This window comes from Triturus cristatus, chromosome 6, assembly GCF_964204655.1.
Source record: "Triturus cristatus chromosome 6, aTriCri1.1, whole genome shotgun sequence".
NCBI lineage: Eukaryota > Metazoa > Chordata > Amphibia > Caudata > Salamandridae > Triturus > Triturus cristatus.
The window spans coordinates 605,260,020-605,275,616 of record NC_140589.1 but is presented as its reverse complement, the minus strand read 5'-3'; the positions used below and the strand labels follow the sequence as shown (position 1 = coordinate 605,275,616).

Below are 15,597 nucleotides of genomic sequence, written 5' to 3'. Positions count from 1 at the left end.
GGTGGAACACCACAAACCTTTCCAAAGGTCGACCGTTCCTGGACCCGGTTCCCCAGATAATACTAACAACGGACGCATCGCTCTCCGGCTGGGGAGCTCACCTATTACACCTCACCGTGCAGGGCACATGGACGCCTCAACAAAAGTTACTCCATATCAACCAGCTGGAGTTACTAGCAATCTTTTTAGCCCTAAAATCTTTTCAGACACAGATTTCAGGCAAGGCAGTCCTCATTCGCACAGACATGGCGGCCATGTATTGTATACAAAAACAAGGCGGCACACACACTCCACAGCTCTCTCAATTAGCACAGAGCATATGGAGATGGGCAATTCCCCACAAAATCTTTCTCCTAGCTCAACATGTCCCAGGAGTCCAAAACATCATGGCAGATCTGCTCAGCAGACAAACGCAACAACTACACGAGTGGGAACTTCACCCACAGGTTCTTTATCCGTTCTTTCAAATGTGGGGGCATCCACAGATAGACCTTTTCGCCACCCACGAAAACATAAAATGCCCAAGCGTCGCCGCCAGATACCCACACCCATTGTCCAAAGGAAATGCGATATGGATGAACTGGTCAGGCAAATTTGCGTACTCTTTTCCGCCTCTCCCACTCATTCCATTAGTGGTGCGCAAACTACAACAACACTCCCTCACACTAATCCTAGTAGCTCCAACGTGGGCCAGACAACCGTGGTACACCACGCTGCTGGAACTTTCTGTAGTACCACATCAAAAGCTACACCTCTCACCATGCCTCCTAACCCAGAACCATGGAGAGATCAGGCACCCGGACCCAGCTCAGCTCAACCTTGCGATCTGGCTCCTGAAGTACTAGAATTTGGGTACCTAAATCTTCCCCCTGACTGTATGAACGTCATCAGAGAAGCTAGACGACCTACCACTAGAGCGTGCTACGCTGCCAAGTGGAAACTATTTGTTGTTTATTGCCATAACACCATCAATCCCCTGGACGTGTCCATTCAACACATCATAGGCTACTTACTCCACCTACAAAGGTGTAATTTAGCCTATACGTCCATTCGACTACACCTCGCAGCAATTGCAGCTTACTTACAAAGCAGGCAACATCTTTCACTCTTTAGAGTACCTGCCATTAAAGCCTTCATGGAAGGCCTAAAAAGAATAATTCCCCCCAGAGTACCACCCTCACCTGTATGGAACCTAAATATTGTTCTCACAAAGCTAATGGGGCCTCCCTTCGAACCTTTACACAAATGTGAACTGCAATTCCTAACATGGAAAACTGCTTTCCTTGTAGCCATCACTTCCCTTAAAAGGGTCAGTGAGATACAAGTGCTTACCATACAAGAATCTTTTCTTCAGATGCAGCATAACAAAGTTGTTCTCCGTACCAATCCAAAATTCCTGCACACACTAGATGTCAAACGAGCCTTACTCTACTACATCAGGAGAACACAACCTCTCCGAAAGACCAAACAATTGTTTGTCTCTTTCTCTCCACCACACAAGGGCAACCCCATCTCAAAATCCGGGATAGCTAGATGGATTGTAAAATGCATTCAGATGTGCTACTACAAAGCAAAACAAACGCTATCCGTTCCCCCTAAAGCCCATTCTACACGAAAGTTTGGGGCTTTCATGGCATTTTTAGGGAACATCCCATTAGATATCTGCAAAGCAGCTACATGGTCAACACCGCACACTTTCACTAAACACTATTGTGTAGATGTGCAAACTAAGCAACAAGATAGTGTGGGCCAGGCTGTACTCAAAACATTATTTCAAACCACTGCAACAGATACCGGTGGTCGCCGCTAAGGTTGGGAACTGCTGTATAGTCTATGCAAAAGTTTGTAATCTGCAGCTCATATGCCTCGAACGGAATATGCTACTTACCAGTATACATCTGTTCTTGGCATGTAGAGCTGCAGATCAACATACGCCCACCCGCCTCCCCGGCTACCTGTATCTGTTCCAGTTTATCTTATTTAGATACACACATGGGTTTCTTCACTGTTATTACTACGCTCCATCTTTCCCTGCTGGCGAAAAACAATCTGAGGATGGAGCCGAAGCCCATGCGCAATACCATCCAAAGGAGGAGTCGCCGACCTCGTGACTTCCAAAGACTTTCCATGAGGAAAAACAAACTGCAAACATCCGGGCCCAACACCAGATGGCGATCTATGCAAAAGTGTGCAGATCTGCAGCTCTACATGCCAAGAACAGATGCATACTGGTAAGTAGCATATTCCTTTTTTTACTTGTGCAGCAATCGCGCACCTGCGCTTTACCAAAGTAAAGCGTGGGTGCCTGCGATTGGCCTAGGCGAGACCTAACAAGCCCGGGAGTGGTGCGTGCGTGCGCAGTCTGCTCTTTTTGGAAGCACTGCACTCGTGCTTGTGGCGCGTCCCTGCGCCCTTCCGCAAGCTGGATGTCGCCACAAGCTTGAGTGTGTGCTTCCAAAAAGGGCAGAGCGACGGCTAAAGGTCCTCCTAGGCAGCTTATGCGTGCTGCGTAGGTGAGACCTAAAAAAAAATCTGAAGATGCCTACCACACACGTCAACCCCCAGGATACCGTCTGACGTCACACAGCGGACGTACCTGGCACCAAATGGTGGTCGACGAGACCAAAAAAAAACCTTAAACAAGACAATTCCGGACCCAACCACTAGATGGCAGAATAATGCACATCATGTGAATCCAGAAAACTCTTCAAGCTGCAAAACTATTCCTACTGGTAAGTTAACCATTTTGTTACTGTACCTTGTAAAATCTACATATCTGGATCTTTTTAGTTGAAATATCAAAATTATATAAGTATCTAATTTCTTTTTTATAAATTTCTGTCAGAATACAAGTGTTAATTTCTTTTTCTATTGTTTTGGTGTGGTTCAGATGCTTTACACTTGTTCCTGTGTGTAAGCCTGGCTGTTCAGTTCCACAACTACCCAGGGTTGGGCTAAATTTGACAGGTGAAACCTACTGGTGCCAAAGGGGGTTGGTAAGTGTTTTACACAGTGAGGTGTACAATGGTCAACATCACACACAATCTCAAAACAGTACTAGGTGGATAGTCAAGACCATCTAGAGACTTGAGGTGGGTAAACTATTTTAAAAACCTTTCTCCACACATCTACTCGCAAGTGACCGCTTATCGCAGACACTGCATATTACCTCGTGTATCTACAATAGTACATGCTACAAATGAAATATTCTACTTAAAAACAGGTGTTTGTCGGTTGTAGTGGTTTATATTCATTGTGTGCACCCTCCTGCCTCCCCTGAATCAAATTGATGCGTAGTATTTTACTTTGCTCTCAGTACATTGCTCACAGTGCACAGTACATCTAGTTTGTCTTATAAGGTCTACTGACACCCCGCCCCCCCCCCACTTAGTCCTGTGTAATGGTTTAGTGGGAGACCCGTGATAGCTCTAAACTGAGGACTACTTAGATGAAAAGCAAATTATGACATGCTTAACACTAGATAATAATAGTATGAACAGCATATGAATCTAAAGCACTACAGTAACATTTTCTTTAGAGACACTTGTTTGGCTTTTGTAGGAATATTGCACTGTTTCGCTTCTTGGGTCCTAGCATCTCAGTAGGTGGTAGCCAACATTGCAATTAAGTAATTTATCTTACCATTTCATCATTACTGCACAGTAATCGAAGATTTCTCCAGAACACCAAGACATGGCCACACTATGAAATAATACAGGAAGTTACTAATCCTTTTTCGCAATAGTGACTGTTAAATGCCTAGTCCACACTCTTTCCCATATATGCTATACAATTCTGCTGCAAACATTTTTTATAACTACAAATACATGTTTGGTACTGCCAGAGTGTTAGACTGGAGTCCTGAAACTTACTGTTTTTGGAGGGGCTGTGTCTGGCTTCAGAATTGTTACATTCCCTAATCATGTGCTGCTGTCATCTGGTCCCATAGACCTATTGGTAGGATATATTCTAACCGTGGATGAAGTCTGGAATATGTACTTAAGGAGTAGAATAGATACTCTGAGTAACGTCTGCAAACATGAAGAAAATAAAAGTCCTTTTGTGCTTTCTCATTGGAGGCAACACATGCATAAATTCATGCAAGATCCCATACTCTAAAAACTAATGCACATCTCAAGTTAGCATCAGTACGTTTTCATCAACTGGCAGCAAGTGTCATATCAGTTTGTGATCATTCTTCATTTCTACATTTTTAAATACTTTGTACTGTGTTTTAGGCATTAGAAGAAATGAATGGCAAGGATGTAGAAGGAGAAAATATTGAAATCGTCTTTGCCAAACCACCAGATCAAAAAAGGAAAGAACGTAAAGCCCAGAGGCAAGCTGCTAAAAATCAAATGTGAGTAATCAACATCCATTTTTCCGTATCCTCCCATCATGCATATTGAATACTGTGACACTGAACAGTACCTAAGATGATGCACTAGAACTGTTAAAACTCCAACTCGCATACTCCAAGCCCCACTTCCCCGCAGCTTTCTGCGCACCAATCCTGCTATCGTCATCCTGTAGACAGGATGTATACTGTTTGTTCTATTAAATCAAACCAACACCTTTTTAGTAGCCACACAAATCTCATCTAATACTTCATAATTTTAGAATAAAGGAAGCTCCTTGCATAAACATCCAGTCTGGGGCCCAGGCAATGTCCTTAACGCCTGTTCTCTTTTTCAGAACTAGTTTAAAATTTTCTTATTGCCACCAGAAGGATCATAAGACTAGAAACAGCTTTTTACAGGCTTACCACCTACATTTTGACAACGAGATACTGGTGTCCCCAATTGACATAACCTAAATAACTTGTAAGTCCCTAGTATATGGTGCGGGGGGGGGGTACCTAGAGCCTGCACCACTTGTTGTGCCACCCTGAGTGGGACAAGGTAAAACATGGCTCCCAGTCTGCCACTACAGACTGGAAGGACCGTTTAAAACTCTTAACTCGACTTGGCCATTTAAGGTAATGGAAAAACCCAGTCCTCCCTTTTTAGGTCTCTCCTGACCCAGCGCATGCGCTTGTCTGTTGAGACTTCTTGAGAGGGCTCCAAAAAGTGCTACCAGGCCAGCCTAGAGCTACAGTGCGCAGGCGCGCGCCGCGCTTTACCGCGATTACTTTCACTTTCACGGCCGCTTTGATGTTTGATCGCGATCATTTTCACTTTCACGGCTGCTTTGCATAGCCAATAGGTCTCGCTTTTGGGACCTTAGAAGTATTTAGTTATGCAACTGTTGCATGGCTAAACACTTATAAGGTCCCAAAGGCGAGACCGATTGGCTATGCCAATGCTTGTTACTGAATGTAAGTCGCCCATATGTCCGGCCTAACGAGCCCTAAGGCAGATTGCTTTGTGTGAAAAAGTGGAACCTGTACTTTTACGTTTCAACAGTAAAAACCCTAAATCGTTGTTTTCACTGTGTAAAGGCTAGTAGCCCCACTGGCAGGACCAGAGTTACAGGCTGGCACTACAGACCTACTAACTTCTGAATGGTACTACTAAGGTTGGTACTGTTTGGCATCAAAGGAATCTGTGCATTGAATCGCATTTAATGGTTTGCTCAATTTTAATGTTACTGCTGGGCATAGAAGTAGCCACTTCAGTTGTCCAAGGTTTCCATTGCCCTCCTACTTATCTGCACGGGGCTTGCCTTGCAGACCACTTTCTACCCTCCTAAGGAGACATGCTAATGACTCCCTGGGAAGGGCACAATATGGGCCTGCAAGGGAGAGCAGTGTCAGTCTCTCCTTCAGGAAGCCACACATGTGTTAGCCCTAAATGTGCGCTTCAAAGGAGAATCCGCCTTTGAAAGGCAAATGAGTAATGAGCGGGGCACTCTTTTGTTTCGGCAAACAGGCTGGCGCTAGAGACAGGAGAGTAGCTAATTGTCAAACCAATTTTTTTTTCCAGGGGTGTCTAGCCCCTTTGTAGCCACACCTCTGGGGTTGTGCTAAGGAGCTCTGAGTGTTGAGAGAAGGGTCTCACCATTTTTGGCGTGGGCAAAAACTGTGCATTCTGGGATAGCCAGAAGCCACACTTCCCAGGAAGTGGTCATCAGGAGAGAGAGAACCTAGTAGCCCACTGACTACCAACCTCATCCTACCCTGAGGGGGTTTTCTAAAGATAAGCCAGGTATGAGCAAAGAGAGTTTGCTCTGACTAAGACTGCACATGGTGACTAACGAAGTAAGGGACTGTCTGCTGTGTCCTGCTCAAGTCAAGACGAGGAGGAGGCAGTCTTCGTCGACGAGGTGGCCGTCGACGCATCGTCGAGATCTTCTTAACCCTTACCATCGACCGAGTGCTGATGAGAGATGAAATCTCCTTCGTCGACGAGATGGGTCGAACAGCAACTGAGACCAGCGTCGACTGAGAAGAAGCTGATGCCATGATAATCTTTGGTCTCTGCGACGAGAAGGTAACCGTCGACGTAGAAGTAAAGTAGACGATGATAATCGTCGACGAAGGAGCAGTCAAAGCTTTCTGCTGAGGTAAATCTTTGTCAGGAAGTCTTTTTGATGCCATAGACTTTCCAGTCTTTCTTCGGGGCGTAACCGGCTTAGATTCTGAAGGTGGAGAAGCCTTTTTTGAAGAGGAAGTAGAAGGCAAGCCTTTCCTAGGGATGATTTCTTCTGGCCTCCCTCTGATACCAAACTGCCGTTACAGAATGAGGCCATTGCAAAAGGAATTCAACCTTCAATGGCTACAGATTTTGGGGTCTTTCGAGGACATCGTTCGCATCACTCTTAGGATGCAAAAAGCCTTTCATTGGTGGAGCCAAATAAAGAACATAAGGGAAGGATGTGCATTTCTGGTCAAAATGCCGGATTTCACTATAACCACAGATGCTTCCCTCGAGGGATTGGGGGGGGGGGGCACCTTCAAGGGTTGACGGTCAACGGCAGATGGACTTTCCAGCAAAAGAAGTGGCATATCAACCTTCTGGAGTTACGAGCCATTTTCTTGGCTCTGAATTCATTTTGAACCATCATTCGAGAAGCATCAGTACTAATTCGAACGTACAATACTACAAGTATGCATTACTTGAACAAGCAGGGAGGGACAAAGTCAGCCCTACTATCTCAACAAGCTCAAGAGATTTGGGACTGGGCGATTAGTCACAGGATCAGCCTTTCAGCCATTCATGTTCCAGGGGTCGCCAATGTTCTAGCGGATTCCCTCAGCAGGTCCACAACATCCAACCACGAGTGGGAGCTACATCAACCAACCTTAATCAGAGTTTTTCGAGAGTGGGCGCGCCCAGATTTAGACCTGTTTGCGACCAGCCAGAACTGCAAATGCCCATCCTTTGCAAGTTGGGTTCCCCACAAAGACTCATGCGGAAATGCGTTTTCGATGAACTGGTCGCAGACATATGCCTACGCCTTCTCACCGATTCCGTTGGTTCCACGAGTTCTCCACAAGATCAAGAAACAACCTTGCCGCATGATCCTCATTGCTACCAGGTGGCCTCGCCAATACTGGTGCACCGAACTTCTCCTCCTCTTGGAGTGTGAACCCATTCAGTTTCGGCCAATACCGAACCTTCTGTCCATCCAGAATGGACATATCTGACACCCGGACCCAGCTTTGTTGAGATTAGGGGCATGGCTCCTCAACACCTTGAATTCACACACCTAAATATTCCTGCGGACTGTCAGGAAGTTATAGCTAATGCTCGAGCACCTGCTACTATTAAAACTTACAAACTAAAATGGAAGAAGTTTTGCATGTGGTGTCAATCTGTCAATATACACCCAATTCATGCAAAACCCGAACAACTTTTACCGTTCTTTCGTCATTTGGCGAGATCGTGCCTCTCCCATTCTACTTTGAAGGTGTTCTTGGCGGCGATTTCAAGGTTTCGGCAGGATGCTTCTAATTCTCTTTATTCAAATAGTCATTCAGCAATTCTTCAAGGGGTTGTTTCGGATGTTTACCCCTATTCGACGTCCACCTCCATCCTGGCACCTTAATGTAGCGCTTACACAACTTATGCGGCACCCCTTCGAACCTATTCATAAAGTGGACTTAAAATTCCTTTCTTGGAAGGTTTCTTTGCTATTGGCTCTGACATCAACCAGAAGAGTCAGTGACCTTCAAGCGTTCAGTATTAATCCACCTTTTCTGGAATTTACATCGCAATCTGTAGTGCTGCGCACTAATCCCAGCTTCATGCCAAAAGTTTCTGCGGACTTCCACCTTAATAAACCTATAATTTTAAAGACCTTTTTCCCAAATTCTCTCACAGCTGCGGAAAGGGCCTTGCATTCCCTTGACATCAGAAGATGTCTCAAGTTCTATTTACAACGGACAGCAACAATACATAAATCAGACCAACTGTTTGTGGCATATGGTAGATTACGTCAAGGACATTCTGTCTCCAAACCAACCATAGCTTGTTTGATTTCTGCTGCAATTTGTTTGCTATGAACAAGCGGGAAGACCTTTGCAGGTAACCCCAAGAGCGCGCACTCTACAAGAGCAATTTCTTCATCCACGCTCTTTTTGCCGGTGTGCCTCTTCATCAGATCTGTAGAGCGGCAACCTGGTCCAACCGACACACTTTTACCAAGCACTACTGTTTGGAAGCCTCAAGCAATGCAGATGCGTCAGTGGGAAAAGCTGTTCTCCGCAATCTTTTCAAATAAGGTGAGCCTCTGTTCTCCCTCCTCCACTATGCTCTTTTCTATAAGACGATTATTCCATACTGCTTTCTATATCTTGAAATTGTTCTGCATATGTTCAGCGCAGATGTATTTATATATGATTATACATTTTGGTCATGTGTATTTACTATGGTACATAAGGAGCGTCTTATGAGCATGATCTGTACTGCGATCTACTCTGATTCAGGCATGTGAATCTATGAAAGACACCCTAAATACTGGAGAAGAACAATAGTTACTTACCTGTAATCTGTGGTTCGCCAGTATTGGTGTCTTTCATAGATTCACATGCAACCCGCCCACCACCCCTCAGAGGCTATTTGGCGGTTATACTTTGGTTCACTCCTATGCGAGAAAATCTGAGAGCCTGAGCCTCTGAGGAGAACATTCTGGTGGGTGCTGTCGCCTGATTGGCTGCAGTTTGGACTGTACATAATGACTTTGATAGTCATAAGTTTGGAAGGTTTTTCTTGTAGCTTAGGCTACCTTACTTCCTGGTTTTGTGTTACCAAGGTTTTTTGGTTATTATATGCATAATTATTGCTTTTTTATGTACCGTGGGACTCCCACTCCGACGATGGGGAATGATTCAGGCATGTGAATCTATGAAAGACACCAATACTGGAGAACCACAGATTACAGGTAAGTAACTATTGTTCTTACGAGTTCCCTTGCTACATTATTGCTTCACTGAAACCAAAGGTGTTTGGTATCAAACACCTCATATTAATACACCCACATTGACTCAGTGACAGATTTATTAATACTTGCACCCAGAAGGTACCTTAGAGGCACCCCCTAAACACTACTAGTCGTCTAGTGTGTGGGCTGACTGGTACAGTCCAACCTGCCACCACAGCTGCTCTTCTGGCCCCTAGGAGGTGAGAGCCCTGTTCTCAGAGGACAGGAACAATGACTGTTCTGGCAGTATTTACACCTCTTCCAGCAGGATGGCTAGTAAATCAGCATAGTGAGGTCAGAGGCTTAAAAGCCCTACCAAATGTGATATGTGACCCCGGCTTCCACCAGACCTGATAGATGCTGCCCCCTGAGATGAGGTCAATTTTGCCCAAGGACAGGCGGGAAATTAGGTATGCGTGGAGGCGTGACCCACACCCAGATCAGACACACCAGTAAGGTGAGCTACCTGATGTACCTCACTTTCAGGAAAATTCTGCAATCTTGTTGCTGGCAGAATTAGGAACAATGGGTCAGGGTTATGTCCACTTACCACAGGAAGTGGTCATATAGAGGGCGTAATGACCCCAAGGGTAAGTAGCTCATTGGATACTACTCTACACCCCTAAATTGAGTATTTAAGTGGCCCCCAGACACCAGAACTTTATATTCACTGCTCTGCAAAAGACAACAGAGAGAGGTCCTGCTGTCCTGTTTTGTGTCTCTTTTCGGATCCGGACTAAGCACCGTGACTGCCTACGACCCACAAGGATCAAAACCCTCTGCACCTGAGCTTCCCGGCCCGATTAACAAAAACTGACTACTGCCCCTTAGCTCCCAAGTCCCTCACAAACTCACCACCCAGTTGGGAGCTCCTGGACTTGTCCCCAAGTCCCACTTTGCAGCATATTTCTAGGTGGCAACTCTCTTTGCCAACGGTGTAGCGCACAAGGATACCAACCTGTCTAACACCTCTGCACCTGGACACACCTGGGCAGGTAAAACCAAATTGCTGGTTGAACTTGGGACTTTGACCCCCTTACACCTCACAACCTTCAAAATCCTATTGCACATACCTGCATGAAGTAAATGTCCTTCTCTCCGTAGGAAAGCATTACCACGTAAAAATGCACTGTTTGCTAACATTGCTAAAACCTGGAAAAGTACTTAACTAATTACGAAGCTCTTGGTGTTGAAATGTATATAAAACGTTATTTGTTCGAGGCATATGAGCTGCAGATCACACACTGAGGATAAGATCGCCATCTGGTGTTGGGCTCGGATGATTGCAGGTTGTTGTTGTCTTCGGAAGAAGCCTTTGGTCACGAGGTTGGTGACTCCTCCCCTGGACAACAGTGCGCATGGGCATCCACTCCATCGGCAGATTGTTTTTTTCCGCCATTGGGTTCGGATGAACTTTTTTCCGCTCCAGCAGAAAACTTCCAGCAATCAATTTAACTCTTTAATCTTCATTTCATCGACGTAGACATCAACTCGGACCGGTTCCGGAAGCGGCTGATGGACAGGACACCCTTCAAAAAATGCCCCCAGTGTGGAGCGAAGTTCCCCCACAGTGACCACCACGAGGTTTGCAACCTCTGCCTGTCGCCGGAACACAACGAGTCCACCTGTCCAGCTTGTTCCGCTTTCCGTTCGAAGAAGACCCTCCGGGACCGAAGAGCTCGACGCCATATTATGGCCAAACCAGCTCCAGAACCGGAGGACATCTTTGCTCAAGATGTTCCCGAAGACGACACCGAAGATCTCGAGATCGTGTCCGAAGCCGACGATTCCGATGACCTCATCACTCCAGGGCAGCGTGTGAGTACCACCCCCCCTGCCCCTGCCCCATCCAAAAAAGCATTGGTCAAGACTCCGCCAGTTGGGCCCAGTCGCGACCGGAAATCCTCTTCAGAAGCCCCGCCCTCGGGCCCGGCTCCGAAGACATCTAAGCCTGTGGGTGGCTCGGGCTCGAGCAAACCTCACCTGATTGTGCCTTTAACACCCTCGGCACCCAAACACCCATTGCCGGCACCGAAACAGGCTCCAAGACCGAAATCTCCTTCGGCACAGAAACTTTCCTCCGCATAGAAGTCTCCACCGGCACCGAAACGTTCTTCAACATCGATGCCTGAAAGTCCATCGGCACCGAAAACTCATTCGGCACCAAAACCTCAGCCGGCACCGAAACCTCAGTCGGCACCGAAACCTCAGTCGGCACCGAAAACTCAGTCGGCACCGAAAACTCAGTCGGCACCGAAAACTCAGTCGGCACCGAAAACTCAGTCGGCACCGAAAACTCAGTCGGCACCGAAAACTCAGTCGGCACCGAAAACTCAGTCGACACCGAAAAATCAGTCGACACCGAAAAATCCATCGGACCCGAAAAAATCATCGGCGCCGAAAACTGCGTCCCCGCCGAAACAAGCTCATAAAGACCCGAAGCGGACGTCACAGACACCACCTTCGGAGCCAGATGACCTTTTTCGACCAGATCCTACTCAGAAGCGGATCTACATCAATCCTAAAACGGGACATGTGACTGCCATCCCATATAAAAAGCGGAAGCTGGACACTACACCTCCCCCAGCTCCCATACGGAAAAAGGACTGTGCTACTTCACCACTTCGTCCTTCCTCTCCTGTTTTACCTCCTAACCCGTCCCCCCCTCCTCCTCCTGATTCTCCTTTACCTTTACCTTTACCTTTACCATCTCCCTATCATTCACCTCCTCCACAGGATGATAATGATGACTTAGGGGGAGGGGCGGACCCTGATTTATTTGATGATCCTGTTGACCCAAACGACCCTTTTACGTTCCCAGACCCAGCACCCATGGATGACTGGTCTTATCCTATACCTGACATGCCTGACCCCACTACCTACCCTTCCAAGCCCTCCCCTCCTGATGACCACCTAGGGTACGGCCAACTTATAAATAGGGCAGCAACATTCCACGGCGTTACAATGCACACAGACGCCATTGAAGAGGACTTTCTCCTTGATACCTTTGAGCAGTCACAAAAGACTGTTCACATACTGCCCATGATCAAAGGGGTTATAAAGCATGCTACTGAAGTCTTTAAGGACCCTGTTCGAGCTAGGGTTCTCAACCCACGCATCGAAAAAAAGTACCGACCAGCCCCGCAAGACCCTGCATACATTAAGGCCCAGCTCCCCTTAGACTCCCTAGTCGTATCAAATGCCAGGAAGCGCGCTAACTCACAGACAACTGGAGAAACGCTTCCCCCAGACAAGGAGTCTAAGCTTTTAGAAGCCTCGGGCAAACGGGTCGCCGCGCAGGCGGCTAACCATTGGCGTATTGCGAATACCCAGGCCCTGTTAGCCAGGTATGATAGAGCGCATTATGACCAACTTGAGGACCTTATGCAGCATCTGCCTGAACCTTTTAAGTCCCAGGCCTCTGACCTCATCCAAGAAGGCAAATTAATATCTAATGCCTCCATTAAATGCGCCTTAGATGCAGCAGACACTGCTTCTAGAGCGGTCAATACTGGCGTCTTACTCAGACGACATGCCTGGCTCCGTATTTCCGGTTTTAAACCGGAGGTTCAAACCGCAATTCTAGCTCAACCTTTCAACCAAGAGCAGCTATTTGGCCCTGCAGTGGATACTGCATTAGAAAAAATGAAAAAGGATAATGAAACTGCCAAGTCTATGGGAGCACTGCAGTCTCATCAAAACCGGGGTTCCTTTCGTCGCTCCTTTTATAGAGGAGGCTCCAAAAACACATCAACTGAGACCACGTCCACCTTTAAAAATTCTGGACAAACATCCCCTAACAGAGGTTACTTCCGGGGAGGTTATAGGGGAAACAATAACAAAGGTCGAGGACGGGGCAACAACAACAACACCCGCACCTCACCAGCCACCAAACAGTGACTTGCCACCACTCCCCCCAGACCATTCCACTCCGGTCGGGGGACGACTCCAACAATTCCTGCCTGTCTGGACTTCCATCACCACAGACAGGTGGGTAAGACAAATTATCCAGTCTGGCTACTGCCTCGAACTCATACAATCCCCCCCAAACATACCGCCCAAACAACGTCCAATGTCCTCGCATCATCTCTCTCTCTCCTCAAACAAGAAGTTCAATCCCTGTTACAAAAACATGCGATAGAACCAGTTCCCCTTCAACATCAGGGAAAAGGGGTATATTCTCTATACTTCCTCATTCCCAAAAAGGACAAAACACTAAGGCCCATACTGGATCTCAGACTACTAAACCAGTATATACATTCGGATCATTTTCACATGACCACTCTCCAACAAGTCCTCCCACTTTTACAACAGGGAGACTTCCTCGCCACATTGGACCTCAAGGACGCATACTTTCACATCCCTATGCATCCCGCTCACAGAAAATATCTACGATTTGTGGTAGATGGGCAACACTATCAATTTACAGTTCTCCCATTCGGAGTAACAACAGCACCCAGAGTGTTCACCAAGTGCCTAGCAGTCGTGGCAGCGCATCTCAGAAGACAACAGATCCATGTCTTCCCCTATCTGGACGATTGGCTCATAAAAGCCAATACATACCAAAAATGCGTTCTCCACACTCATCGCACGATTCAAACACTCCACGATTTGGGATTCACTATCAACTACCCCAAATCCCACCTACAACCTTCCCACTTACATCAGTATCTAGGAGCAACCATAGATACATCCAAAGCCATTGCCTATCCCAGCACAGCCAGGATAGCCAGTATACAAAATCTCATCTCTCAATTTCAAACTCATCCATCTCTTCCAGCAAGAGTGTTCATGCAGCTCCTAGGCATGATGGCGTCGTGCATCTCCATAGTCCCACACGCACGACTTCAAATGCGTCCCTTACAAGAATGCTTAGCACAACAGTGGAACCAAGCTCACGGACAACTTACCGATCTGGTGTTGGTGGACAGTCGCTCACTTCGATCACTGAAATGGTGGAACACCATCAACCTGTCCAAAGGGAGACCGTTCTTAGAGCCTCTTCCACAAGTTGTGCTAACTACAGACGCATCTCTCACGGGGTGGGGAGCCCACCTCCTCCACCATACCACTCAGGGCAGATGGACCAGCCAACAAAAACTGCTCCACATCAACCACCTGGAACTCTTAGCAGTGTTCCTAGCACTAAAATCCTTTCAAATTCACCTAAAGAACAAAACTGTCCTCATACGCACAGACAACATGACGACAATGTATTATATACAGAAACAGGGAGGGACACACTCTCTCCAACTGTCCCAACTGGCACAGCAAATCTGGAGATGGGCAATTCCCCAAAACATCTACCTGTTAGCAGAACATCTCCCAGGGATCCACAATCAAGTGGCCGACCTCCTAAGTCGCCACACACAACAGATCCACGAATGGGAACTACACCCCAAAGTTCTACTCCCCTTCTTCCAAAAGTGGGGACAACCAGACATAGACCTGTTCGCCACCGCCGAAAACACAAAATGCCCAACCTTCGCCGCCAGGTTTCCACACCCACAGTCGAAGGGCAATGCCCTATGGATGAACTGGTCAGGCAGATTTGCGTACGCCTTTCCGCCTCTCCCACTAGTTCCATTTGTGGTACGCAAACTGAAACAACAGTCACTAACACTAATACTAGTGGCTCCCACTTGGGCACGTCAACCGTGGTTCACCACACTTCTGGAACTATCCTTAGTTCCACATCAAAAGCTACGCCTCTCCCCGGATCTATTAACCCAGAACCATGGAGAAATCAGACACCCAGATCCTCAAACACTGAACCTAGCGATCTGGCTCCTGAGGTCCTAGAGTTCGGTTACCTCAATCTCCCTCCAGACTGTATGAATATCATAAAGGAAGCCAGACGACCTACTACTAGAGCGTGTTATGCCGCTAAATGGAAACGATTTGCCATCTACTGCGCTAATAATGACATACATCCATTGGATGCTTCCATCCAAAACATCATTTGCTATCTACTACACTTGCAAAGATGCAATCTAGCGTATTCCTCTATACGATTACACCTAGCAGCCTTGGCAGCCTACTTGCAAAATAGGCAACACCTGTCCCTTTTTAAGGTACCAGCCATCAAAGCGTTTATGGAAGGTCTCAAAAGGATTCTTCCCCCAAGATTGCCACCTGCCCCAGTGTGGAATCTCAATGTGGTTCTAACAAGACTCATGGGCCCCCCATTTGAACCTATGCACAAATGTGAATTGCAATTCCTAACATGGAAGG

At 46.8% G+C, this 15,597-nt stretch overlaps 1 protein-coding gene across 26 annotated transcripts in view; it reads left to right on the top strand.

The window, feature by feature from the left end:
- The window catches only part of SYNCRIP (synaptotagmin binding cytoplasmic RNA interacting protein), a 509,168-nt gene that overhangs the window by 424,023 nt on the left and 69,548 nt on the right, over window positions 1-15,597 (top strand). For all 26 annotated transcript variants that reach the window (XM_085611064.1, XM_085611075.1, XM_085611073.1 and 23 more), the window contains one exon: window positions 4,239-4,360. In XM_085611064.1, the coding sequence (XP_085467190.1) occupies window positions 4,239-4,360 (122 nt within the window). The remainder of the gene's footprint in view (window positions 1-4,238; window positions 4,361-15,597) is intronic.